The sequence below is a fragment of the Sus scrofa genome, chromosome 18 (assembly GCF_000003025.6).
Source record: "Sus scrofa isolate TJ Tabasco breed Duroc chromosome 18, Sscrofa11.1, whole genome shotgun sequence".
Lineage (NCBI taxonomy): Eukaryota > Metazoa > Chordata > Mammalia > Artiodactyla > Suidae > Sus > Sus scrofa.
Genome location: NC_010460.4, coordinates 24,590,449 through 24,617,861, shown reverse-complemented (window position 1 = coordinate 24,617,861; position 27,413 = coordinate 24,590,449). Strand labels below are relative to the sequence as shown.

The 27,413-nt window shown below is 37.1% G+C and overlaps 1 protein-coding gene across 30 annotated transcripts in view; it reads right to left on the bottom strand.

Moving 5' to 3' along the window:
• Positions 1 to 27,413, bottom strand: part of CADPS2 (calcium dependent secretion activator 2) — a 494,741-nt gene that overhangs the window by 249,426 nt on the left and 217,902 nt on the right. For all 30 annotated transcript variants that reach the window (XM_021078970.1, XM_013985671.2, XM_013985668.2 and 27 more), the window contains exon 7: positions 4,039 to 4,150. In XM_021078970.1, the coding sequence (XP_020934629.1) occupies positions 4,039 to 4,150 (112 nt within the window). The remainder of the gene's footprint in view (positions 1 to 4,038; positions 4,151 to 27,413) is intronic.

The following is a 27,413-nucleotide window of genomic DNA, read 5'->3' as shown; positions in this document are numbered from 1 at the left end:
ACACGCCCCCAAGCAGTTCTTAGGTGAATCCAGAGTAGAGATGCACCATCACAAATGAAAATAATAAAAGCGGCCGGAGAGTACCATAATAAGATTCAAATCACTGTATAAAATGATATAAAATGACTATGCATGAAATGGCTTCAGCTTGAATAATATTCAGTTCCTGCTTTAAGTCATGAAACTAAACTGGTCCACACCAACACCATGATTTGTAAAACAGTCACATTTCCTCATTCTATCAAACGTAGTATTTAAAGATTGTTTTAGGTCAGAAAGCTCAAGTTCAAATTCTGACTCCTGCAACTGCTAACAAAGTGGTTTTCACCTCGATTCTCACTGTCTTTAAATATGGCCTGTTACTATCGCCGTCAAAGAACATTAAATGGAATATTTAAATAGTAAGCAGTAACAGCAACCAGTAAACCAATATAGCCATAGAGAAAAGAACTAGAAATGACAACAGAGATTTATTTCACCTAGCTCAATTTACAGACAAGGGGTCAGAAAACCAGAGAGTAAATGCCTCCGGATCACATTTAATAAAAGGTCAGTGGAGTTAAGCCTACTTTATATGGCAAAACGGATCTAATAAACCCTTTAGTGAGTTGCTTGCGTAACAACTATTACCTGATAGATCTGCTGAAGGACATCTTCATAATGACTGAACCTGCAATATTTGCAGTAATATTTACCATTTGGAATATAAAGAAGTTTTATCTTCTAGTCCACTGGGTTATTTTTAAATGAAATAATCAGACACACACTGTGACTAGAATATATTCTAAGGACCAAAAGAACTGCAAAGAAATACTGACTATTACTTTGTAAGTGTGTTGTTGGTTGTGACACTGGTATAGTATTTCTGGAACCATTTTATATGTATTATAAGACAGAAAATAAGTATATACATGGATGCTGCAGGGAACCTATAAACTCATGATTAAAAAAAAAAATATATATCCCTTAACCAGAAGTGATGATACATAGAATGTTGGTTTCTAAATTCCATTATCACTAAAAAGACCCAGTGCTGATTATAGGCCTGGGACAAGGAGAGAACGAGTTGAATTGATTAACACCTCAAGCACCAAAAAACAAAGACTGATGGGCTCAAACTTAATATCACCATTATCAAGAAAACCTGCTCCTGTATGACTCCTGATATGATGCAAAGGGAATCACAAAACATCACCTACCGTGGGGTTCTTACACAAACTGTTCACCTAAATCCAATCATGAAAAAGTAGTTAAGACAAATCCAGAAAGAAAAACCTTTTTTTTTTTTTTTTTTTTAGGCCATACTCACAGCACATGGAGGTTCCTAGGCCAGGGTTCAAATTGGAGCTACAGTTGCCAGCCTAGGCCAAAGCTACAGCCATGTAGGACCCAAGCCATGTCTGTGACCTACACCACAGCTCACAGCTATGCAGGATCCTTAACCCACTGCATTGAGGCCAGGGATTGAACCTGCAACCTAATAGTTCCTGGTCGGATTCTTTCCACTGTGCCATAATGGGAACTCCCAGAAAGAGAAATATTCTACACAATTAAACTTATAAGAAATGTCATCATGTACCACCTCATACCAGTCAGAATGGCCATCATTAATAAGTCCACAAATAACAAGTGATGGGGGGTATGGAGAAAAGGGAACCCTCCTGCGTTGTTGGTGGGAATGTAAGCTGGTACAAGCACTGTGAAGAACAGTATGGAAGTATATTAGGAAACTATACATAGAACTCCCATATGACCCAGCAATCCCACTCTTGGGCGTATATCCAGACAAAACTTTCCTTAAAAAAGACACATGCACCTGCATGTTCATTGCAGCTCTATTCACAATAGCCAGGACATGGAAACAACCCAAATGTCCATCAACAGACGATTGGATTAGAAAGATGTTGTGTATATACACGATGGAATACTACTCAGCCATAAAAAGAACAAAATAATGCCACCATTATAAAGGGGGCAGGCACTGTAATGCTCCTAACAACTAAGAATTATCCTGTTCAAAATATCAATTGTGTTGAGGTTAAGAAACTCTAACGGAGGTTAAAAAAAAGAAAACAAAAAAACCCCAAAAAACTGTCTTATGTATCAGGAACAAGCGAGCACAAGGCATTTCTCATATATACAAGTGACTGGAAAATATACCACTCATGCACACAAATAAAGACTGAATATATAAATGCATATATATACTATATATATGTGGCCAGCTGAAAAATTAATTGAAAATATATCAAATTAGATTACAGCATTAGACTTAAAATGGCTATTACACAGTGAAAAATAGCTATAGTAAGGAAATAAAGTAAAATGAAAGCAATGATCGTTTAAGTAAAAAAACTGACTCACAAATCCATCAAACCATATGTAGTTTCCAGGGTTATCCTGTTAGATTATGCCACCTGAACACTTTTGTTAAATGAATAAATGCATAAATATGAGCATATGAATGAATAAAAATTATGGCTTAGCTCTCTTGGGTAGTAAAAAATATATATATAACAGGGAAACAGTAGAGGAAATCTGGAATATGACAGCAGACTCACAAAATCGTCAGAAATGAAATAACTTCATTGAGTCCCCACTGTGGCTCAGCAGGAACAAAACTGACTAGTATCCGTGAGGATGCAGGTTTGACCCCTGGCCTCACCAGTGGGTTAAGGATCTGGCATTGCTGTGAGCTGTGGTGTAGGTCACAGCTGTGGTTTGGACCTGGCTGTGGAGTAGGCTGAGAGCTGTAGCTTTGATTAGACCCCTACCCTGGGAACTTCCACATGTTGCAACTGCTGCCCTGAAAATAAAAAAATAAATAAAATAAAAGAAAAAACTTCAAAGGCATAAAAGAGACATGAAGAGGAATATTTGAAATGAAAAGAAATCCTACTTTCAGGGGGAAAAATCTAATACATACACTAATCCTAGCATCCTTCAACCTCTAGCATCACACAAGCTGTCCACCATCACTAGAAATTGTCAAGATTTCTGAAGGCTTTATTCTCTGGAAAATATCTGTGCATGCCGTGTTCAGGTTTGGGTAAAACAGAGCCACGTTACAGAAGATAACTTTACAGCCTACTCATTGGAACACATCTACTTCGTAAATAAGACTTCAGGTAATCTTTCATACTGAGAGGTGTTAAGGGCACAAAGCCACCCTAATGTTGATTCTTTTACTGTCAGAAGAAGCCAAGTACAGATCAGAGTACTGGAATTATAGGATAAATATATTATAGGTATGAGGAAGTGACTATAGAAAAAAAAAAATTCATTGTTAACAAGTGGGAGGAAAACATTCTCACAGGGAAAATGAGAGAGGTACAACAAAGAAATATATGTAAAAGATATTCTGTAATTAGTCTAATCATAATGAATGCTAAGAGGAGATGGTTTCATATATGAAGAGGATGCTTTTATTTTTTTAAATTTTTTGTCTTTTTAGGGCTACACCTGCAGCGTATGAAAGTTCCCAGGCTAGGGGTCCATTCTGAGCTGTAGTGCCTGGCCTATGCCACAGCTACAGCAATGCCAGATCCAAGCAGCATCTGTGATCTAAGCCACGGCTCATAGCAATGCCAGATCCTTAACCCCCTGAGTGAGGTCAGGGATCGAACTTGTGACCTCATGGATACTAGTCGGGTTTGCTGCCGCTGAACCACAACAGGAACTCCTAAATATGACGTTTTTCATCTATGGACAGGAATGTTTAAATGAGGGTAACCTTTCACTGAAAGACAAGGTGGCCTGAACCACTCACACAGTGGCTGGTGGAGAAAATGTTTGACAGGAATATCTTATGTGTTCCTTTTACACACCCAAGGCCTACGGCAATACTTTCTACTACGTTATGTTACGACACCTTCATTTAGTAAATGAGAGCTGTAAGCTGGGCTCATGGGGAATTGCAAATAAACTATTAATTTATGAAGAGAAGGTTCACACATTACACGCTGGTCCATCTTAACTCTCAGTCAAGAGAAGTTAAAATTGTGCAGCTTTGCACACATGGGGTTGACCATAACTCACCCGTCCTAACTCTTTATCTTCAAGGGCCAGGACTCCAGTGCTCTCCGTGAAGAGCTTAACTTTGACCACAGGCCGTGGATGGGTAGTGGTAAAATCTCCTTGGGTTCCCCATCTGCAATGAAGTAACAAAGATTCTTTTTAAAATGCAGCATTATTATTTTTTTTTTTTTTCTCGGAAGAGATGTGTCTCTTTAGAAGGCATGATAAGCAATATAGAATTGTCTCTGGCTCAGTAAGGTTTTTTAATCTTTCCTTTTGTTTCTGACAGATGGCACAGTCAAGAAGGAAAATAATAAGTTTTGCAGCTTGTAATAATTACTCAACTGTTCCAAAAATTAGCACATTAGAGTACAAAACAGAGTGTGCAAGAAGAATTTGGGTTAAGATAAAGCTTTAAAGATGTAGCTATTGAAACCTATTTTCTTAATTCAAATACAAATTGTAGCACCATTTTTATGGATGTTTGGGGGAAACTGCTAGGGGTTTGTGTATGTAAGAGATAGTTTCTTAGAAACTATTTTTGCATGCTGAAGATTTCGCCCCATCTCTTTTTGCAGCCTTTAGATATTTTATTTATATGTTAAAAGTGGAGGTAACTATCTCTTCTCTTACTGTATATGATTTTTGTAATGTTACTGTCAAAAGGAAAAAATAAGCATCATAAAAACAGGAGTGCTTGCCATTAATTTCCCAATATGCTCTCCTAAGAATGGAGTTAAGTCAGCCAATATCTGGCTTTTCAAGTCATCATAACAAAATAACATGATTCCTTGGCTTATCTTTTAATTAATAGCATCGTATCACAGAGCAACTCATTTTAGTTTACAAACTTAATTGGCACACCTGATATTAAAAAAAATATTATCAATATTACTCATAATTCTAAGAAATCAGACATGAGATATCAGCACAGTGTGAAGAAAATGCCATTGAGAAAAACAGACACAGGAGGAAGAAAAGAGACTTAATGCAATAAAGATTCCTATTAAAAATAAGTAGAGCCAAATAAAAATAACAATTTCTTACATTATTTAAAATTTTACCATTTTCATGGCACTATCTAAACTTTATTTTATAAACCTACAGAAAGCTGAAACAACAACTTAATCGACAACTTAAAAGAACCAGAAAAAGAAGAAAAAAAACCTAAAGTCAGCAAAAGAAAATCATAAAGATCAGAGAGGAAATCAATAAAATAGAGATTCAAACAACAATGGAAAAAAAAAATAAAACCAAGAGCTGGTTCTTTAAAAGGGTAAATAAAATTGACAAACCTCTCGCAAGACTCACCAAGAAGAAGAGAGAGAACCCAAATAAGCAAAACAAGACATGAAAAAGGAAATATTTCAATGAATACTGCAAAAATACAAAAAACCATAGGAGAATACTATGAACAATTACATGCCAACACATTTGACAATCTAGAATGGACAACTTTCTAGAGACACACAGACTGACAAGACTAAACAAGAAGAAATAGATCATTTAAACAGACCCATCGCTAGAAATGAAATTGAATATTTAATAAAAAACACTCCCCCAAAACAAAAGTTCAGGACTAAATGGCTTCACAGGTGAATTCTACCAAATATACAGAGAAGAAATTATGCTCATCCTTCTTAAACCTTTTTGGAGAGGTTTAAGGAATAATCCCCAAAACATTCTATGAAGCCACCATCACCCTAATACCAAAACCAAAGATACTCCAAAAAAAGAATATTATGGGCCAATAACTTCAATGACCATAGGCGCAAAAATTCTCAACAAAATTTTAGCCAACGGAATCTAACAACAATAAAAAAGATAATACACCACAACCAAGTGGGATTCAATCCAAGTTCACAAGGATGGTTCAACATCTGCAAATCAACAAACATCATACACCACATTAACAAAAGGAAAGTCAAAAGCCACATGATCATCTCAACAGATGAAGAAAAAGCATTTGGCAAAATACAACATCCATTCACGATAAAAACTTTTAACAAAGTGGGTATAGAGGGAACATACCTTAGCATAATAAAAGCCATTTATGACAAACCCACAGCCAACATAATATTCAATGAAGAAAAGCTGAAAGCCTTCCCACTAAAATCTAGAACAAGACAAGCATGCCCACTCTTACTACTTTTATTCAACACAGTATTGGAAGTCCTAGCCACAGAAATCAAACAAAAGAAATAAAAGGTATCCAAATTGGAAGAGAAGTGGTAAAACTGTCATGCTCCGTAGATAACATGATACTGTATACAGAAAACCCTAAGGACTCCACATGAAAACTATTGGAACTGATCAACAAATTCAGCAAAGTAGCAGGATACAAGACTAACATCAGTAATCAGTTGCATTTCTATATACTACCAATAAAATATTAGAAAAGGAATATAAAAATAAAATACCTTTTAAAATCACACCCCCCAAAATTAAATACCTAGGAACAAACCTGACCGAGGAGGTGAAAGAATTATATGCTGAAAACTATGAAAAGTTAATTGAGGAAATTAAAGAGGATTCAAAGAAATATATTCTGTGCTCCTAGATTGGAATAATATGGTTAAAATGGTCATACTACTCAAAGCAATCTACAGATTTTTTGCAATCCCTATCAAATTACCCATGACATTTTTCACAAAACTAGAACAATAAAAAAAAAGTTATATGGAACCATGAAAGACCCAGAATTGCCAAAGCAATCCTAAGGGGGGGGGGGAGATCAGGAGGAACAACTCTCCCAGACTTCAGACAATATTACAGTGCTACAGTAATCAAGACAGTGTGGTACTGGTAAAAACCCCCAAAACACATACGGACCAATGGAACAGAATAGAGAACCCAGAAATAAACCCAAACATAGCCAATTAATCTTTGACAAAGGAGGCAAGAACACAAAATGGGAAAAAGTCTCAACAAGTGGTGCTAGGAAAATGGGACAGCTGCATGTAAATCAATGAAACTAGAACACAGCCTCAGACCATGTACAAAAATAAACTCAAAATGGCTTAAGACTTAAACATAAGGCAAGACACATAGAACTCCTAGAAAAGAAAATAGGCAAAACATACTCTGACATCAACCATACAAACGTTTTCTTAGGTCAGTCTCCCAAGTCAATAGAAATAAAAACAAAAATGAACCAATAGGACCTAGTCAAACTTATAAGCTTTTGTACAGCAAAGGAAACCATAAAAAAAAAAGACAACATATGGAATGGAAGAAAATAGTTGCAAACAATGCAACTGATAAGAGCTTAATCTCCAAAATATACAAACAACTCACACCAACTCAACAACAACAAAAAAATCCAATTGAAAAATGGCTGGAGACCTAAATAGACAATTCCCCAAAGAAGACATACAGATGGCCATCAGGCACATGAAAAAAATGCTCAACATCACTTAGGGAAATGAAAATATAAACTACAATGAGGTACCACCTCACACCAGTCAGAATGGCTATCATTAACAAGTCTACAAGTAACATATGCTGGAGAGGGTGTGGAGAAAAGGGAACCCTCCTACACTGTTGGTGGGAATGTAAACTGGTATAACCACTATGGAAAATAGTATGGAGGTTCCTCAGAAAACTAAGTACAGAAATATGACCCAGCAATCCCACTCCTGGGCATATGTCTGGACAACATTTTCACTGAAAAAGATACATACATCCCTACATTCTTTGCAACATTATTTACAATTGCCAAGACGTGGAAACAACCTAAATGTCTATCAACAGATGAATGGATTAAGGGGATGTGGTACACATACACAACGAAATAACACTCAGTCATAAAAAAGAACAGAATAATGCCATTTGCAGCACCATGGATGGAACTAGATTCTCATACTAAGTGAAGTCATAAAGAGAAAGACAAATACCATATTATATCACTTAAAGGTAGAATATACAATATGTTTGTTGGTTTTTCTTTTTCGGGCTGTACCTGTGTCATATGGAAGTTCCCAAGTCAAGGGTCAAATTGGAGAGGGGTACACCACAGCCATAGCAACATGGGATCCAAAACGCATCTGTCACCTATGCCACAGCTCATGGCAACACCAAATCCTTAACCCACTGGGCAAGGCCAGGGATTGAAACCTCATCCTCATGGATAGTTGGGTTCTTAACCCAGTGAGGCACAACAGAAACTCCTGGAATCTAAAATATGGTACAAATTAACCTATCTACAGAACAGAAACAAACTTATGGACATGGAGAACACATCTGTGGTTGCCAAGGGGGAGGGGGAGGGATTTGGGCGTTAGTAGGTGCAAAACTATTGTATTTGGAATGGATAATCAATGAGGTCCTGCTGTATAGCACAGGGAACTATATCCAATCATTTGTGATGAAAAATATTATGAGAAAAACAAAGTATATAAATGTATAACAGGGTCGTTTCGCTCTACAACAAAAATTGACAGAACATTGTTCATCAACTGTAATAAAAAAATTTTAAAAACTGAAAGCTTTAAAAAAAAAAGCCAAGCAAAGTATAACAAAACTATATAACCATGATGTCCCATCACAGCAGTTATAACATTGTGATGTATGTACAGTAAAAGCAGAGGCTATTTCAATGATCGAAGAAACTAACATGAAGATGCAATTTAATTTGTTCTTTGGAAATTAAAGTCATAATTTAGAAGGGAGAGATTCATTTAAGGTTGAAAAGCAGCTTAGTTCTATTTTAGAATCTCAGAAAGGGGTTAGCAAAGATTCTTTTAGCCATTTCATAGAATTAAGATGATCTGAGAAAAAGAAGAGCTAAAATAGGAGAGAAAAAAAAAAAAAAAAAGCAAAAATAGATTCAAAACCAAAATAAGGAAGTGGAGAACGATTCTCAATTTAGAGTGTGGGATCCTAAGCTTCGAACACAGTCCGATGTGGATGACAACTCTGGAGTCAATCCCCATGACCTACCCCTTTCTTTACTATCACGCGCTTAAGTCCGAAAAACTAACTTCTGGAGACATTTTCTTAAAACTGAAATCAAAAGATTTTTAGTAGTCATGTGAACACAGCCTAACAGTTTTCCATAGAATTTGCTCATCTTTTAAACTAAATTCTCTTCATCAAAACTCTTTTGCGTATTGAACTAATGGTGTTGTTTTTCTCCTTTAATGTCAAAAACTCCTTTGAAAGTATTACTATGGTTTTATATGATTATGTGAAATTCCTAATCCACTCCAATAGGCAGTTCTCCAAAGAGAAAAATACTGATGGATCCTATTAACCATGACTGAGGGACCTGGCGAGTCTTTTACCCTCATCTTCCTGTCATTTTACCTGAAGGGAAATGTGTTGCCAATTCTACCTGTTAGAATAAGACAAAGAATAACACATCTGTAAAGAACTATGCTCACTCACAACCCCACGAACTTCTGGAAAACTCCCTACCACCTCACAGTCCAGCACCTCCGACAACTCTTTAATCTATTCACTGTGGTGCATTGTTTACTCATTAAAAACATTTTATTGTGAACATCCTGTAGAAGGTGTCTAAAAATGAGATACACTGTAAACAATAATCAAAAGAAAACCGTGAGTGGGGAGTATGGAATGCTAATGCCATAAGGAAATGAGGAAAGCTTAACACACTTTCGTCAGGGAGAAGTTGAGGCACAAAGAGACAGACAGATCCTAACTGTCACAGACAAAGGACAAAGCTTTACAGACATTTGACAAAAGTGTGCAGTTTCAAAGGGCTGCAAAAATATAAATTTGATGGCACTGAGTCATTATAAATCTCAACAATTCAGGATACAAAACAAACTGGTACCACCTTGATAATGTCTCCTCTGAGACATGTACAGTTAGAAAAGATATGTATAGTTAGAAAATGCTGATGCATTCTATAAGGAATGAATTAAAAACCAAAGCCTTCCTCCTCCTCCACCAAAAAAGTCAGGGAAGGAAGGAAAAAGATAATAAGCCTATCTTCAATATTCACGAAGATACTTCCCTGTTTTCTACTTAACTGGCATGTTTAAACACTTTGAGGAATTAATACCAGTTATTATCTTCTTGGTATTTTCTCCATATTACATGATGAAAGAATACAGTACCCTTGCTGTCAATTTGCTATGACTCAAAAATACATGGCCTTTTTCTGCTGCTATGAATGTATTATTTATGAGGATTCAGACTTCCTATGTAAATCTTCAAATGAATAAAATATTTTCAAAGCCCCTTTATGAGGACTGCAGGACTCTGTGGCTATGAAAACACAGGGTAGTTCATACACCAAATGAAATAACTGACGTTACTTACGTAGCTCTAATAAATATACTGGAAATTTATATCAGGAGCCCAAATATATGTTCAACCTATATATGCATTTGTAAGGCTATTTCTAGGAATTTATCATAACAAAATAATCACATAATAAAAAAGTATAAGCAGCAACATTCACTATAGCATTATGTATAATAGCAAAAACAAGCAACTTAATAGCTAATATCAGAAATAATTATGTACATCATGTGTCATTCAATAGAATATTTTGCTGCTACTTATGATGGTTATCAAGGTGATGTAAAAACATGCATGATTTATAAAATTAAAGAGGACACAAAACTGAATCAGGGCCTTTTATTCATTCAAAAAAAAAAAATTGAGTACCTCATGTATGCCAGGCAGTGTTATAGTGTCAACAACCAAAGTCTAGCCTCTTGAAATTTATGTTCTAATAAAAGAATGTAGACAATAAATAATACTATATTCTGTAACATACATCCCTCTCTACCCCTGCACCACATTCTTAACAGCTGGATACCTCCTATGGCCTCTTAACAGTGGCTAGAGAATTAGATTTATCTTGTGACAAGAATTATCAAACATTAATAGCCTATTTGTTTTAAAGTATGTTGAAAATCATGAGCAATAAAACAGTCATGCCAAAACCCATTCAAATCCCTTAACTCAAAATTCTTATTCACTGTGAACATATAATTCACCATGATTACAGAAGCTAAGAACTTAAAAGCAGTCTCAATCTTTATTCTTCATCTATAATCAGCAGTAACGAATTAAGGATATTATGTAACTCCAGAATTCATTTCATCCATCATCTATCTCTTCATCCTTTCATCTATCCAACTATGAGACTGGCATTGGGAAAGGTAGTGGGAGTATTCAAAAAAAACAAAAAAACAAAAAAACAAGACTAAAGACCTGTGCTAAGTGAACTCAGGCTAGCAGGGGAGACAGACATACACACCCATTAAGAAAATAAACCATACCATGCAAAATTGTAAAGGGCTCTAAGTTGCACTTTTAAATGACTTTTGAGGTCAAGCACTTCCTCTTTACTAGTCATCTGTATTTCTGACTTGGCTTTTTATTACCATTGTCCACTTCTTTCTTTGCAGGCTTTCTTTTAATTGGTGATTTTTAAAAAATGCCTTGTAGACACTGTTTCCGATACATATGGCAAATACTACACTTCGTTATGTTCTATTTAACTCTTATGGCTTTTTCACATCTACAGTTTAAAAATATTAGCCAATTCTTTCAATTTGATTGATAGTTTGAGGTTGACATCCTATTCAAAAAATTTCGTTTTAACCAAAGATTATATGAATAGTAACCCATATTTCTTGTTTAAATCTTCAAGTTGTCTGAAATTTAGTAGTGATATTAAATGGCAGTTTCCTTTTTCCTTTCTGTCCCAGTTTCATTTGGTTGAGAAGTGCATATTTATTATATAAACTGGGTTTGGTTTTTGAACTTTTTGTTCTAAAGATCTCCTGAGTATAAAATTATACTGTTTTTTTAAATTGTTATGGCTTCATAATGTATCTGTTAGAACAACAACAACAAAAAGACATTTTCAACTTATATTTCTATTCAAGAAAAAGGGAGATCCCCATGAATTAAAGTCTACTCTAATATTTCTTGAACTCTTAAATTGTTGCCTTTGTCCATGTAGGTTTTACACATTCTTTGAACTCATTCTGTAGTATAGCTGACCCTTGAGCAATGTGGGGGTTAATCCCCATGGAATGAATAGTTGGCTTCTGTAACTGCAGTTCCTCCCCCTCTGCAGATTCAACCAACCACCAACCATGTAGTACTGTAGGATTTATTATTGAAAAACATCCACATATAAGTGGACCCATACAGTTCAAATCCAGGTGGTTCAAAGGTCAACTGCCTTTCTTATTTTGAAATTCTAGGGAATCTATTTCCTTTATATTATCTGACTATTGCTATTATAGAAGAAAGTTAAACTCCTTCGTGCCTACTCCCAATCTAGTGAGAGATTTTAAAATGATATCTTCAACAAATCACCTTCAATTCTATTGCAAAAGTAGTGTTATTAAAATAATCAATAAACAATGACAATTCTAAACAAACCACTTATTTTCTAGTAAAAACATTAAGGATCTAACAGAGATAGAAATAAGTCTTTAAAGAATCACATATAATTCTTAAGATTTTTCATGCTGCAATCACTTGACCATACAATCTACCTATAAATTATCATTTTCATAATGTAGGCATTTTAAGATTAAAGGTGATGTAAGACTCCTCCAACAATCTTTGCCTAAATAAAAGTTTTGGTTCATAACTTAAAAATCAAAACATCAAACATTTGGTAGCACTGAGTTAGATATTTATTGGAAAGTAGAATGTATTTCCAAGTTTTCTGCAACTGATTTCAAATAGGTCTGAGGTCTCTTTCTCCTATCCTATAGGGAATTTGCTTAAGGAATTGAATTTGGATTCCCCCAATTCATGATGAATAGTTAGGATGGTTCTGAGTTTTTCTCAATTATTCCTATTTGGTGATAAGGTAGTTGGGCACTCCTCACAAGCTCCAAGGACCAAGAGGGAATAAAGATGCTTGAGAATAGGATGCTATGAGTTCATCAGCAAGGCCTGATGGTATGTATCCTCAAGAGTATCAAACAGTATCAGCTACAGACAATGCACAAAAACACAGCATCACTTCCCAGGCCACAAGGATAACGTTTATTCAACAAATCACATTTTCACTTAAGACATCATGATATACTACTCTATCCTTTTAACAAAACCAAAGGGATTATTCTTCATAGCTATCCATCAAATATAACAACTTAGTAATCAAGTTAATGACAAATAATCACAACACAGTTCTAAAGAGTTTTATATAAAGATGTGTGGAGAAAAAATAGGATTACAGAAAATCAGAAACAGTAACTGAGTTCTTGCCTGAGTGGAACACCATGGAAAGGAGACAGGGCTAAAGAGTGCAGTTCCCAGAGATAGTTTGTGGGCTCAAACACCAATTCCAACATGCAAAGGGTCTCCAGGCAAACAACATTCTCATAACTTAATAGCGCTGCCCTCATAAAACTGTTGAAGTATAAATGAAGACAATTCCTAGTAATAACCATCACAGCCCAGCAACTTTAACATAGAAAGCGCACACACAATGCTAATTCTTACTAATAGGACCCAGAAGCATTCCTTTACCTATTAAGCAAAATGATACTTTCTGAAAAAACTTGGTCATTTTGAACACTGTGTTACTGTTTCATAAAATGGCGTCATTAAAATCCAGACAATATCCAGAAACTAGAAAGAAAGATGAACTAATAGTGAAACACGACAAAGAAGGGGAAAAAAGGAACGGGAAGAGAGAGAGGAGGGAGAAAGAAAAAGTGAAAAAAAAGAACAATGGAGAAAACGAGAGGGGAGAAAAGAAGGATTAATAAAAAGACCAACTTGGAGAAGAGAGTTATCAACTCAGAAGTACTCTGAATCTTAACCCATTTTTGCACATTATCTGTAAGCTTCCTTTCAAAAACAATTTACAGCCTAAAACGCTGACATGATGCAAATCTTAACAGAAGAAACAAAAAATATTCTTTAAAGTTTTATCAATCTAAACTTTGGGAGGATCTTTCAAAAACTCTGCACTAAAACTTTTTATTATGATGAAAAGATACTACAAAGTTATCTGTTTCTTCAACATGACAAAGAAAGAAGGAATCCTGGGATAACGTCTTGAAATTTAAGGTACGACCATATTTGGGAATGGCTTGGGATGGGTAATGACCACTTTCATAATGAAAGGGAAATGCCATGGGCTTCACCTTCATTCTTACTCTTGCTGTCTACTGGATGTTTTCCTTTTCCCTTCAAAGATACAGCTCCATTTTGTTGCTCTCAAGATCGCTAAAGCCCCGAGAATAACAGGATAAAATTATCTCTAAAGTCTACATTTCATTTATGGAGTGTTCAATGTCATTAAACCTCCATATCCAAAGCAGAGAAATCATATTACATCTGTACCATTTTCTTCTGAACAAGTCTAGCAAGTGCATTAGCACAAAATCAGATTTCAGGAAAGACAGAAGATATAATCTCTCATAAGCATTTTCCTTTTTCTCCCTCATAGCAGGATAGTTCAGAGGCATTAGCTTGAAGCATCTAATTTTAAAGAGAACCATTTGTCATGTCTTGCATTATAATTTTACTTGGTCCAGATAGTTCAAAAAAAGAATAACTTTTCATAAGATGGAAAACAAGATTTTTAGAACTTATATACAGGAAGACAGGCTAAATAACTGATAAATTAATGTAACTTTACAGCATAAAGTCTGCATATGCATGCAAATTCCTAGAAAGAGGTTTAAATAATAAAACACAATGGTGTAAAAGTGAGCATGACATACTGCATAAACCAATAATTAGTCACCTACAGAAATTTATCAATGTATATTCATACTGTTCTCATACCCACAACTTTGAAGCTTATGTGAGAACATCAGTCTGGTTTTATTCTGGTTTTTGATATGAAAATAAAAGGTGGATGTGTTATATAAACTGGATTTAAAAACAAAACAAAAAAACAAATCCTTTCAAATGCCACAGAATTAATGCATCATCCTATAAATGTGAAAATTAGTTTACAGTGTTTCCAACCAACAGGGTACAATGATCACTAATTAGTACAGCATATTGTTTTTAGTAAGTTGCAGTATAAATCCATGTGGGTCAACAGTCAGCTGGCACCTGCTTTACAGGATCTTGCAAGGATTAATCTCTCATGTGACAGAACTTCAAGTGGAGGCTAATGTGTTTGGGGCTAGACATAAGGGCCTGAAAATATTTTGCTTTACAGATTTTTTAAATTGGAAGGCTCTGAAATGGTTAAAGTAATATACTATTAGTGCATCCTATTCTTAATGACTTACATTTAAAAGCAAATACTCCTCAACTGTTTCAGGCAGCTCCAAAGGTAAAAGACTCTTGGCTTCATCTTCCTCATACCAATCTCTCTGAGAGGAAAGCAGCCCTGGGAGGGATCTTACAGTCTGTTTTTGGGGGAAGGCAGCAGCAGGTCCATCAAGTACAACAGAAGACACGCTCAGAAACACCACAGCTTTTACCCATACTAGATGCAGATGCAATTTGGGCTGACAGTTTTTTGACTTCTGGGAAGTTCATTTGTACTGAATTAGCTCCAGAAAACGTAGCTGCTGATGCCTGTTTTGGCTTTCTGGGCTCTTTAGTAAGTGAACGTAAGGCACAATTATTTCCACATAGCTGTGGTATCCAATCCCCAGGTAGGAAGCACTTTGTGGAAAGTCGCATCAAAGTCTAAGATATTTGGAATTCCTGAAATATTTGCGAAATCTTTACAGGGTCTGAAGCAAAATAAAATTAAAATTCCAGTCCTTAGAGTACTTTGTAGTAGTACAGAGCTGGTGTTTATCTTGGTCAGACCAAGTCTAGGCGGAGCTTTCATCATCAATACACCAGTGGGAAATCTAGTCTGCAGAAGAATTACTCAAGACCACTTGGCAGGTCTCTCCCCTCTTTTGGTTGGTAAGCACAGAGGGCAGCTTGGGATTTTTTGTTTTTTCCTTCATTCCTTCTGTTCTTGAACTACTATGGTCACCAACAGAAACTTTAATGGTGGAAAAGATGGTAAAATGTAAAGAACGGCTACAGAGATGAGTTGACTAGAATGACCAGAGCCACGAAAGAGGCTGAATCAAGTAGCAGGGATGTGGTGATACAGGCAGAGCCCCTCATGTAAAACACTGTAGGTACAGTTGACCCTCAGGATCTGGCAGGTTCTACACCTGCTGATTTAACTGCAGATCTAATTCAGTTGGCTGACTGCAAATGTGGAACCCATGGATGTGGGGGCTAACCGCATAGAGGAGGAGATCAGGAGCTGTGTCTCTTTAATTACCACCCCACCGGACAACTGCACAATTTGCAGGTATGACAACTCTTGGCCAGACTTCCAGTCCTACAAATAAAAAAGTACTGAAAATATTTCAGTTACAAACACACACAGTTCTACGGATAATAATGCAATCAACTCAGGCGGTAGGAGGGATACTATTAAATAAGAGTAATCACCTGAATCTGAAAACCACTTCTGAATTTTAAAATATAACGTTACACACTTAAATGGTAGTTTCCGTTTGTCAAACAAGTGGTTACCTACGTATCAGAACTGTCACAGCTGATAAACACATTTATATATATGTATATATGTATTTTGTCTTTTTGTCTTTTTTTTTAGGGCCCCACTCCCAGCACATGGAGGTTCCCAGGCTAGGGGTCTAATTGTAGCTGTAGCCACAGGTCTACGCCAGAGCCACAGCAACGCCAGATCCGAGCCGCATCTGCGACCTACACCACAGCTCACGGCAACGCCAGATCCTTAACCCACTGAGCAAGGCCAAGGACCGAACCCGCAACCTCATGGTTCCTAGTCAGATTCATTTCCGCTGCGCCACGACTGGAACTCCCCCATCTATATATTTTAAGAGTTTACATGAGATTGCTGTTCATTTCTTACCCAATTGCTGTCTCAGTCAACCCTGAAGATGTGGAACTTTCTTTATGGAAAATTTGTTAATGAGTAACAGGTGTGTTTTTGTAATTTATTCCAGAAACATTTTTTTGAGAGTTTAAATGTACTTAAGCATTTTGATGCTTGAACAAAATGATTTTGTAGTTATTTTTTCATTTGTCTCTTTGGGTCGATGTGTCTGATCCTATCATCACTGCCCCCATGCCCTGGTTAAAGAGAAAGTTAGTATAACAGTCACAAGAATTAAATGCTACATGACTGCTTAAGTAAAAGCGTAAATTTCTCTATGAAGTGACTCTGATAGAGCTTTTATTCACTAAAATGACTTCCCAGAAATAAAAAGGAAATCCTGAGGAAGATTTGTACATATTGTAATATGTCTATTTGCACATATTATAAAACCAAATACTAACTTAAGATTTGTAAAGACTGTCACCAATTTCCCTTTGGATACCTCACAAACATTATGTTAAACACTCAAGTCATACGTCTGATATAACTTCAAAAGAATCACAAAACTGTGATTTATACTTCAAGTTAATCAGGTAAAAATACATTTGTCGTACTTTTCAATGGAAGCAAACAGAATTTGCATAAAACCTGATTTGGCACCTTATTAACCTTTTTTAAGGGAATAATATGGTCTTAGAAGATGAAATATTAGCCAAGCCCTTTGACCACCGAAATGAGGTTTACAAAACGGGTGGAATCTAGCTTCCTGGTTAGATCTTCAATCACTTTGGAACTACAACTTCCTTTTTTCGTAATTATCTATACGCACACATTTTTAGCTGTTGCTTTGTTAATCCTTATTTACATATGCAAAAGTCAGAAGCAAGCAGTGTGGGTGGAACATTGAGTGAAAACAAGCACAGTTGTGTATCTGGTTAAATAAAAACATTCTACCTTTGCTACAAAAATGTCTTTTTGAAAAGTACCCAGATACTTCAAAAAGTAAGAATATTAAAACAGCTTTAAAGAACACTACAATCCCAGCTTAGATTGCAGGAGCGTTTTTTCCAAGAAACTCCATTTCGTTTATAGAGGAGATTTCAATAACGTAAAACATCTCTGTCACAGCACAAATGTTCTGGATATGCAAGATGGGACATCAGTGTTGTGTTATTTGCAATTTATTCAGGTCTGGGCCATGGGAAGTGATCTGTACAATGTCACTTAGCAGATTGCATTTCACTGTGTAGTGGGTGGAAATTAGGATGACAACTGACTCTCAGCTGCTTTGAAGTCCATTCCAACTCAGGTTTAACTTTCTAGAAGACTGTCAATTGTATGCGCATATCTAATGTCTATTAATCAGTATCCTCGTTATAGATGAATTACTCTGACGCTTAATAGATCCGAGAGAATACTGTCAGTTATTTGAGTTCAAATGCTTCATCAGATAGAGGTCCACCATTGAGCCAGGGACTGGGAATGCAGGGCTGAACAAGATCTGGCCTTTGCCTTGAAGGAGCTCCCAGTCAGGGGGCAGCAGACAGAGGCACCACCACACAGAGTGAGTTCTGAGAACAGATTGTACACGGGGGTTAAGGAAGCCTTCTGGGGAAATTAGGGTCAGGGGTTCAGGATGGCTTCACAGGAGAGCACCCTAAAACAAGCCTTCAAAGAAAAGTAAAAGGTAAGCAGCTAGGTGCAGTACAAAAGGTAGAAAGGGAGTTCCTGTCGTGGCTCAGTGGTTAACGAATCCGACTAGGAACCATGAGGTTGCGGGTTCGATTCCTGGCCTTGCTCAGTGCGTTGAGTGAGGATCTGGTGTTGCCGTGAGCTGTGGTGTAGGTTGCAGACATGGCTCGCATCTGGCATTGCTGTGGCGTAGGCCGGCAGCTGTAGCTCTGATTAGACCCCTAGCCTGGGAACCTCCAAACTGCCACAGGTGCAGCCCTAGAGAGACAAAAAGACAAAAACAAAACAAAAAAAAGTAGGTAGGCCCTGGGGGAGGGCAGATAGCCGTCCTCAGGGACGGTGCCGCCTCCTGTTAGGGGCATTTCAAAATGTGTGTGGGCAGAAGCTAACCACCCTGTGAGAGAGGGGGTCATTCCACGGATGAAAACCATAAAATGCAACAGCACTCCTGCTTGGAAACACCGTGGCTGGCAAGACGTACGAGGTGGGAGGCAGTCAGGTAAATGCAGGGTCTTTCACGCCAGATTTCATCCTCAAGGCAAAGGGACTTGAACATGCTGAGGGAAATGACCATCAGATCTGTTTTAGAAAAAATGGATTGAAGGAGAGACAAGAACAATGGCAGGAGACCCCACAGGGGCTCCTGCAGCAAAGGTGGCGGGTTGCAAAAAAGGTGCTGGCAATGAAGACTTACTTGGGAAGAGATTCGTTGGGCGTTCTGCAAGTGGAATCAATAGTATTTAGATGTGGGGATCAGAAAGGGGTCGAAATGAGCAATGCCCCCATTTCTGTAGACAGAGGTACACAGACTGAGATGGTAAACAGGAGGGGTGTGTTAGAGGTAAAAAAAGAACTGTTTCTATTTTGTTTTGTTTTTTTGTCTTTTTGCTCCCTGGCATATGGAGGTTCCCAGGCTATAGGGGTCGAATAGGAGCTGTAGCCATCGGCCTATGCCAGAGCCACAGCAACTCGGGATCCGAACCACGTCTGTGACCCACACCACAGCTCACGGTGACACCGGATCCTTAATCCACTGAGCAAGGGCAGAGATCGAACCCACAACCTCATGGTTCCTGGTCAGATTCGTTAACCACTGAGCCACGATGGGAACTCCAAGAACTGTTTCTATTCTGAACATGCCGAATTTCAGGAGGTGTAAGATCCCCGACTGAAGGTGTCCAGACGCAAGAAGGATGTGCTGTCCAGTATTAACCTGGATAACTAAAAAGACGACGCTAAGACTGTAGAATTACTTTTACTACAGCCTCTGAACTTGAAAGTTTTCTCACTGTATTTCTACTACAGGGACTCAACCATTATAAAAGTCTTAGAATGAACGATACTGCACACAATATGAATTACATATTAAAGTAATACAAAATAAATTGTATCTGTCTAAGAGAGTGATTATATTCTACTGTGAAATTCTTGCTTACCTATGCCACGTGGATAAATATTCCTAGATTGGATTAATTATCCTCCTTGTAATATATCTTAATTTACATAAGTAGTGCTATAAAACTGAACAATTTTGATCAATTTAGAAGAATGTGCTGTTGGAGTATTACATCTTTGGACTGCTTTTAAGAAAAGGATGATTATAAAATGGATGTACATTTTTTGTCCAGGCCATCACGAGCTACGTGATGGAAAGAAAACAAAGCAAACAACACATACAGTAGCTAAGTAAAGGAATCAGCCTCTTTGTGAACAGAAAGAGCAGCCCCATGGAGTCAAAGCAACAAAGCCAAGTTCAGCTTGGTGTAAACAAGCTCTGTCTTTCTAAAGATGCCACCGACTGAGAGCAAATAGAAAGGTCACTGGCTAGGTTGGGGACCTGCTCTGAAAAGCTGAGCCATGAAATATTCACAGATATGCCTGAGCAAATACTAATGATGAAGTTGTAATGGGATCGCTAATTTGATTCTGAGGGAAAACAGTCCATGTGTCCAGGTTAAGTCTCATCACAAAACTGACTAATCACATCAGATCCACAAACCTGTTCTAAGCCTCCCAGAAATAGTTACTTCCATAACTTTAATGACTTCACGGCTGAAATCCAGACCCTCTGCTCTAGGCCGTTTACCATTCTAGTGCCACTTCAAGGAGGATGCGTGCTGAGGCAAAGAGCTCAAATACCAAAGTCCACCAAATTCCTACTAAGACATGAACTGCTTGAAGCTGAACTTCAGCAGAACATACGTCTGTTTTGGCCCTAACTGCCCAAGAGTCTTACTTACTGAAGAACTAACCAGTCTTTCCCCTAAAAGTTCATTTCTTCACCTAGAATCCAGGATTTGCAGAGAAATAACATAAGGCGGCAGCAACCTGAAACACTGCCCCTTTGTAATTTGAATTTTTAGAGAGAACTTACAGGAAAAGTTGTTTAGATATTGACAGAAATGTTGACCTTTGGCTACTGATTATTTTAAAACACAAGTTGTTACTTTAGGAACACAGTTTTTAAATGTGGAAGATACTAGGCTAAGTTTGTAACACCCTTAGGATTTTATTCATAGTAAACAGTTTAAGTTCTTTTTCCTAGACATCGATCCTATTTAAATGTGAAGTAATACAGGGTATGAAAATAAGAAAAATGCTTAATAAATTGCCTCTACCACTCTGGCAGACCTATGTAAAAATTGTGATTTTTTTCTCCCCACATAAAAATACTAAAATTTTTGGAGATTCTTATGAGAATTTTACCAAATTCAATATAATCCAAATGTTGCCATCTGCCAGCAAAGCTATATTATGGCAAAAAAGAGGAAAATTAAACATTAGAACAGAGTGAGAATTTCACAAACTTGCTTCAGGTAAAATTTTGCTATTTTATAAGTCAACAGACAGCAAATCTTTGCCAACCAAATTCATCTTGCATTTTTATAGAATAATGAAATCTGTGCCAGGATAACAAAAGTATATGTCTCTAAAAACTAATTCTTCAATTTTATTTCTTCTGCCAAACCATCACTGTGGTTTCTTTGGTCTTAAGTCAATGAGGTCTTTTCAGAGAACTAGAGAAATTTAAAAATAGGCTTCTCTCCCCATCTTTCAAAACTCTGTAAATGATGTTATGTCAACATTTTTGATGCAATATTTCCAGAGCCTATAGTTTTAATTAGGAGGATATAAAAGTGCAAAACAAAACCAAAAAACCTTTGAAAGTTTACCTAAGACTTACTCTTTCCTTGAAACAAAAGAAAACGTAAGAACACTGTCACCTCTTCTAGATAACAGGATTCCTATACATAAAGAGGTCTTTTCGAATTTCAGAGAGAAGGAAAAACTATCATGTACAATAGGTTTCTTTCAGCAAAAGCTGTCTACTATCGTCAATACTTTAGAAGATTTATTTAAGTGTCCACTTCCTTCTAAACAGAAAGGCTTAGAAATTATGATTAAAAAAACACATTAATTTCAAATAATGCGCTTGTAATTAATCTTACTAAATAAATTAGTGACAAAATATCTCAGAAGTAAAACTTAATGAGTAGAGTCACTGTCACAAGTGCAGTAATAAAAGGGCCTTACGGGGGGAAAAATGTCACTTGGATGGTTTGAGCAGAAACTTCTTAAATTGACAAAGCTTTAGCTAGACTACGTAGGATAAAGACTCAAAACCAGAAAAGAGGAGATGTTACAACTGATACCACAGAAATATAACTGTGAGACTACTATGAACAATTATACACCAACACATTGTATAACCTAGAAGAAATGGATAAATTCGTAGAAACATACAACTTACCAAGACTGATTCATGAAGAAACAGGAAATCTGATCAGACTTATAACCCCGGTAAGGAGACTGAATTAGTAATCAGAAATCTCCCAACAAAAAAGCCCAGAATCGGATTGATTCACTAGTGAATTATATCACAATTTTAAGGAAGAATTAATGCTGATCACTTTTCAATCTCTTCAAAATAGTTAAAGAGAACACTTTAAAGGTCATTTTAAAAGGCCAGCATTATTCAGACACCAAAGCCAAAGACACTACAAGAGGAGAAACTACACGTAAATATCCCGAATGTACACAAACACTAAAGTCCTCAACAACATATCAGCAAAACAAATTCAATAGGATATTAAAAGGGTCATACACCATGACCAAGTGAGATTTATTCCTAGGATGCAATAATGCTTGGACATATGCAAATCAATGTGATAAACCATTCATTAACAGAATGAGGGATAAAAATCACATGATCATCACAACAGAGGCAGAAAAGGCTTTTGACAAAATTCAGCCTCCTTTTATGATAAAAGATCTTGACAAGCTAAATATAAATACAATTTAACTCAATATAATAAAGACCACATGTGACAAGCCCACAGCTAACACCACACTCAATGGTTAAAAAAAAAAAAAAAAAAAAAAAGAAAAACTTTCCTGCTAAGATCAGGAACAAGGCAATGCCCATTCTTACTACTTTCATTCAAGATACTAATGAAAATTCTAGCCAGAGCAATCAGGGAAAAAAAAAAGAGTTTTAAAAGCATACAAATTAAAAAGAAGTAAAATTATCCAGATAACATTTCTACTTACAAGATAAACACTAAAGAGTATACAAAAAACTGTTAAAACTAATAAATTCAATAAATTCGCAGAATACAAAAATCAACATAAACAAAACCAGTTGCATTTCAATACAGTAACAACAAACTATCCAAAGAAGAAATTAAGAATAGTATCAAGGAGTTCCCGTCGTGGCGCAGTGGTTAACGAATCCGACTAGGAACCATGAGGTTGCGGGTTCGGTCCCTGCCCTTGCTCAGTGGGTTGAGGATCCGGCATTGCCGTGAGCTGTGGTGTAGGTCTCAGACGCGGCTCGGATCCCGCGTTGCTGTGGCTCTGGCGTAGGCCGATGGCTACAGCTCCGATTGGACCCCTAGCCTGGGAATCTCCATATGCCGCGGGAGTGGCCCAAGAAATAGCAAAAAAAAGACAAAAAAAAAAAAAAAGAACAGTATCAAAAAGAATAAAATATTCAGGAATAAACTCAGCTAAGGATGTGAAAGGCTTCTAGAATGAAAATGAGATAAAACTAATAAAAGCATTTAAAGACAACACAAATAAATGGAAAGATATCCCATGTCCATGAGTTGGAAGAGTTAATATTGTTAAAAACGTTCATACTACTCAAAGTAATCTACAAGTTCAATGTAATCCCCATCAAAATTCCAGGGGTATTTTTTTGAACAAAAATAGGAAAAAAAAAATTCTAAATTCCAAATGGAACTGCAAAAGACCTTGAATACCAAAGCAATCTTGAGGAAAAAAGAAAAAAGCTGGAGGCATCACCCTTTTTTACTTCAAAACACATTACAAAACTACAGTAACTATAACAGTACGGTACTGGCACATATACAGACATATAGACCAATGGAACAGAATGGAGAGCCCAAAAATAAACTTACACATATATGGTCAACTCATCTTCCACAAGGGTGTCAAAAATATGTAATAAAGAAAAGGTAGTCTCTAACAATTTTTAGTGCTGGGAAAACTGGATGTCCACATGCAAAAGAATGAAACTGGACCTTCATCTTACACTATACACAAAAAACCCTGTGTGGAGTTCCTGTCATGGCTCAGTGGTTAACGAATCCGACTAGGAACCATGAGGTTGCAGGTTCAATCCCTGGCCTTGCTCAGTGGGTTAAGGATCCGGCATTGCCATGAGCTGTGGTGTAGGTCGCAGACAGGGCTCGGATCCCGCTTTGCTGTGGCTGTGCTGTTCACTGGCAGCTACAGCTCCACTTAGACCCTTAGCCTGGGAACCTCCACATGCCACGGGAGCAGCCCCAGTAAAAGACAAAAAGACAAAAAAAGAAAAAAACCCAAAAACCTTGTGTGACAAAATGGATGAAACTTGAAGGCATTATATCAAGTAAAATTAGCTAGTCCCAGAAGGACAAAAAGTGCATGATTCCACATACATAAGATATCTAATATAGTCAAATTCATACAAACAGGGAGGAGGATAGTTGCCAGGGACTAGAGTGAACGGGAAATGGAGGTGCTTTTCAACAGGCATACATTTTCAGTTCTCTACAAATTCCACATATCTGCTGTACGACATTTTCCCTACAGTCAACAGTGCTGTACTGCACACTCGAACATTTACTAAGAGGATAGATCATGTTTGTGTGTACTCTCACAGTAAAAAATAATTTTTCCTTCCAAAGACTGCCAACCTTGGTCTCATTTCAACTACAATCACATATATTTACCAAAGCACAGGTGACTTCTAATGTGCTAATTTCTGCTGCACAGCAAAGTGTACAATTGTATTTCATAGTTATACAACTTAAAATACTCTATATAATAATGCATATACCTATGTATTATGGATATTACTCCCAAAGGAGTTTTTCTATGAAGTCTATACAACCAGTCATTTGAATAAATATAAAAAACTAAATACATTATAACACATTGTACTGAACTATTTTTATGCATTACACTATAGTATGTTAACATTAAAAGTGTTCATAAAGAAGAGTGTGCCAAGACGAACCTGGGTGCAGAAACTGTCCCAATGTGAATGAGTCTTGGAACATTATTCCCATTTCCCGGACAGAGTAAGGCAAGGGGCAGCACCTTGTTCTCAGGCACAGAGGGATTTTTGACCCTGACTGCCTGCATCTCCCAGTCAGCCACCAATGCCATCTGAACACTCTGATGAAACGACCTTCTGTATTCCCGTCTTACTAGTAGTAAGGGACTGTGAAGGGTTCCAGGATATTTTTACAAATTGTTTCAGATGTCCCCATGTTTGAGACAATTCTAGTAATATTAATCACACTGAATTTAGGATTATTCTTGTATGTTTATTTTTAAATTTTTTTATATTAATGTATAGTTGGTTTACACTGTTTCTTCCATTTCTGTTGTCTGGTAAAATGACCCAATCACACACAGTTCCCTGTGCTTTACGGCAGGGCCCCATTGCCCATCCATTCCAAATATAATGGTTTGCATCCCCAAACCCTGAACTGTCTGTCCATCCCGCTTCCTCTCCCCTGGGAACCACAAGTCTGCTCTCCTTGACCGTGGTCTGTTTTGCAGACAGGATCATCACCAATTTCATATTAGTGCCATATTTTAGATTCTACAAACAAGTGATATCATATGGTATTTGTCGTCTTCCTTCTGGCTGGCTTCATTTGGTATGTGAATCTCTAGTTCCACCCATGTTGTTGCAAATGACATTAGTTTATCTTTTTTTAAATGGATGAGTAGCATTCCGCTGTATATATGTGCCATATCTTCTCAATCCATTCATCTGTTCATGGACATTTAGGTTGTTTCCATGCCTTGGCTATTGTGAATACCGCTGCGATAAACATAGGGGTGCAGGTATCTTTTTCAACGAAAGTTTTGTCTGGATAGATACCCAGGAGAGGGATTCCTGGATCATATGGTACTTCTATATTTAGCTTTCTGAGGAGCCTCCATACTGTCTTCCATAGAGGGTGTACCACCAACAGTGTAGGAGGGTTCCCTTTTTCCACACTCTCTCCAGCAATTTTTTAGTTGCTGACTTGTTCATGATGGCCCTCTGACTGGTGTGAGGTGGTACCTTGTTGCAGTTTTGATTTGCATTTCTCTAATAATTAGTGATGCTGAGCTTTTTTCATATGCCTGTTTGCCATCCATGTGTCTTTGGAGAAATGTCTATTTAGGTCTTCTGCCCATTTTTCAATCGAGTTATTTTTTTCTGGTTGAGTTGTATAAGTTATTTGTATATTTTGGAGATTAGGCCCTTGTCTGTTGAATTGTTTGCAAACTTTTGTTCCATCCTGTAGGTTGTCTTATCTTTTTAATGGTTTCCTTTGCTGTGCAAAAGCTTTTGAGTTTAATTAGGTCCCATTGGTTTGTGTCTTTGTTGTCATTACTCTAGCAGGTGGATCAAATAAGATGTTGCTGTGATTTACATCAAAGAGCATTATGCCTATGTTTTCCTCGAGAAGATTTATAGTATCTGGCCTTATATTTATCTTTAATCCATTTTGAGTTTGTTGTATATGGAGTTAGATAGCATTCTAATTTCATTCTTGTACATGTAGCTTTCCAGTTTTCCCAGAACCATTTATTGAGGATTATCCTTTCTTTTACTGACCCACATGTCAACTGGAGTGGGGGGTCTCCGGCTGCATTTCTATTCTGTGGCTCTAGCACAGGTCACGGTTGAGTGCTCCACACGTAATGTATTAACACGGTGCCAACATGGAAGACACGGCTGCAGTTACTGTCAACAGTGGCGGGACGCTCTGCTGCACAGTTAGTCACCCTTTGACAGCTGTGTTTTTCCACCGCAGATACAAATCTTCAATGACATCAATTGAGAAACACAACCAATGCTGATAGTAAATATATGACAACCGAAGAATGCCGTCCTTTCATAACTGACACTAGGGCATTATTCATGTTGAAAACTATTCCCTTTTGATTGAAACACTCAAATCTTTAAAAAAAAAATGGTTATGGGGTTCTCACCAAATAAATACTACACGACAACAAAAATACCCAAGCCAAAAATTACAGACAGGAGTCAGGAGACAAAAGCACACTTCATATAATGTTCTTTCATGCTGTCAAGAGCATTGGGTCTTTCATCAGCTATGAGCCCCTCCTGAAGATTCTCAACTCTAAAACAGGGTGCCTAGAGAAAAGGTTTAAAGAAAGGAGGAAATGGGAGTCCCTGGTGGCCTAGCAGTTGTCAATGCTGGGGCTTGGGTTCGATACCTGGCCCAGGAACTTTTATATGCCTTGGGCGTGGTCCCCTGGAAAAGTGTTGATTTAAAAAAAAAAAAAAAAGCAGAAAATGAACACAAGAGTAAAAAAACTGAACAGGGGCTAAAGCAAAGGCTAAAACATTCAGTACACAGGG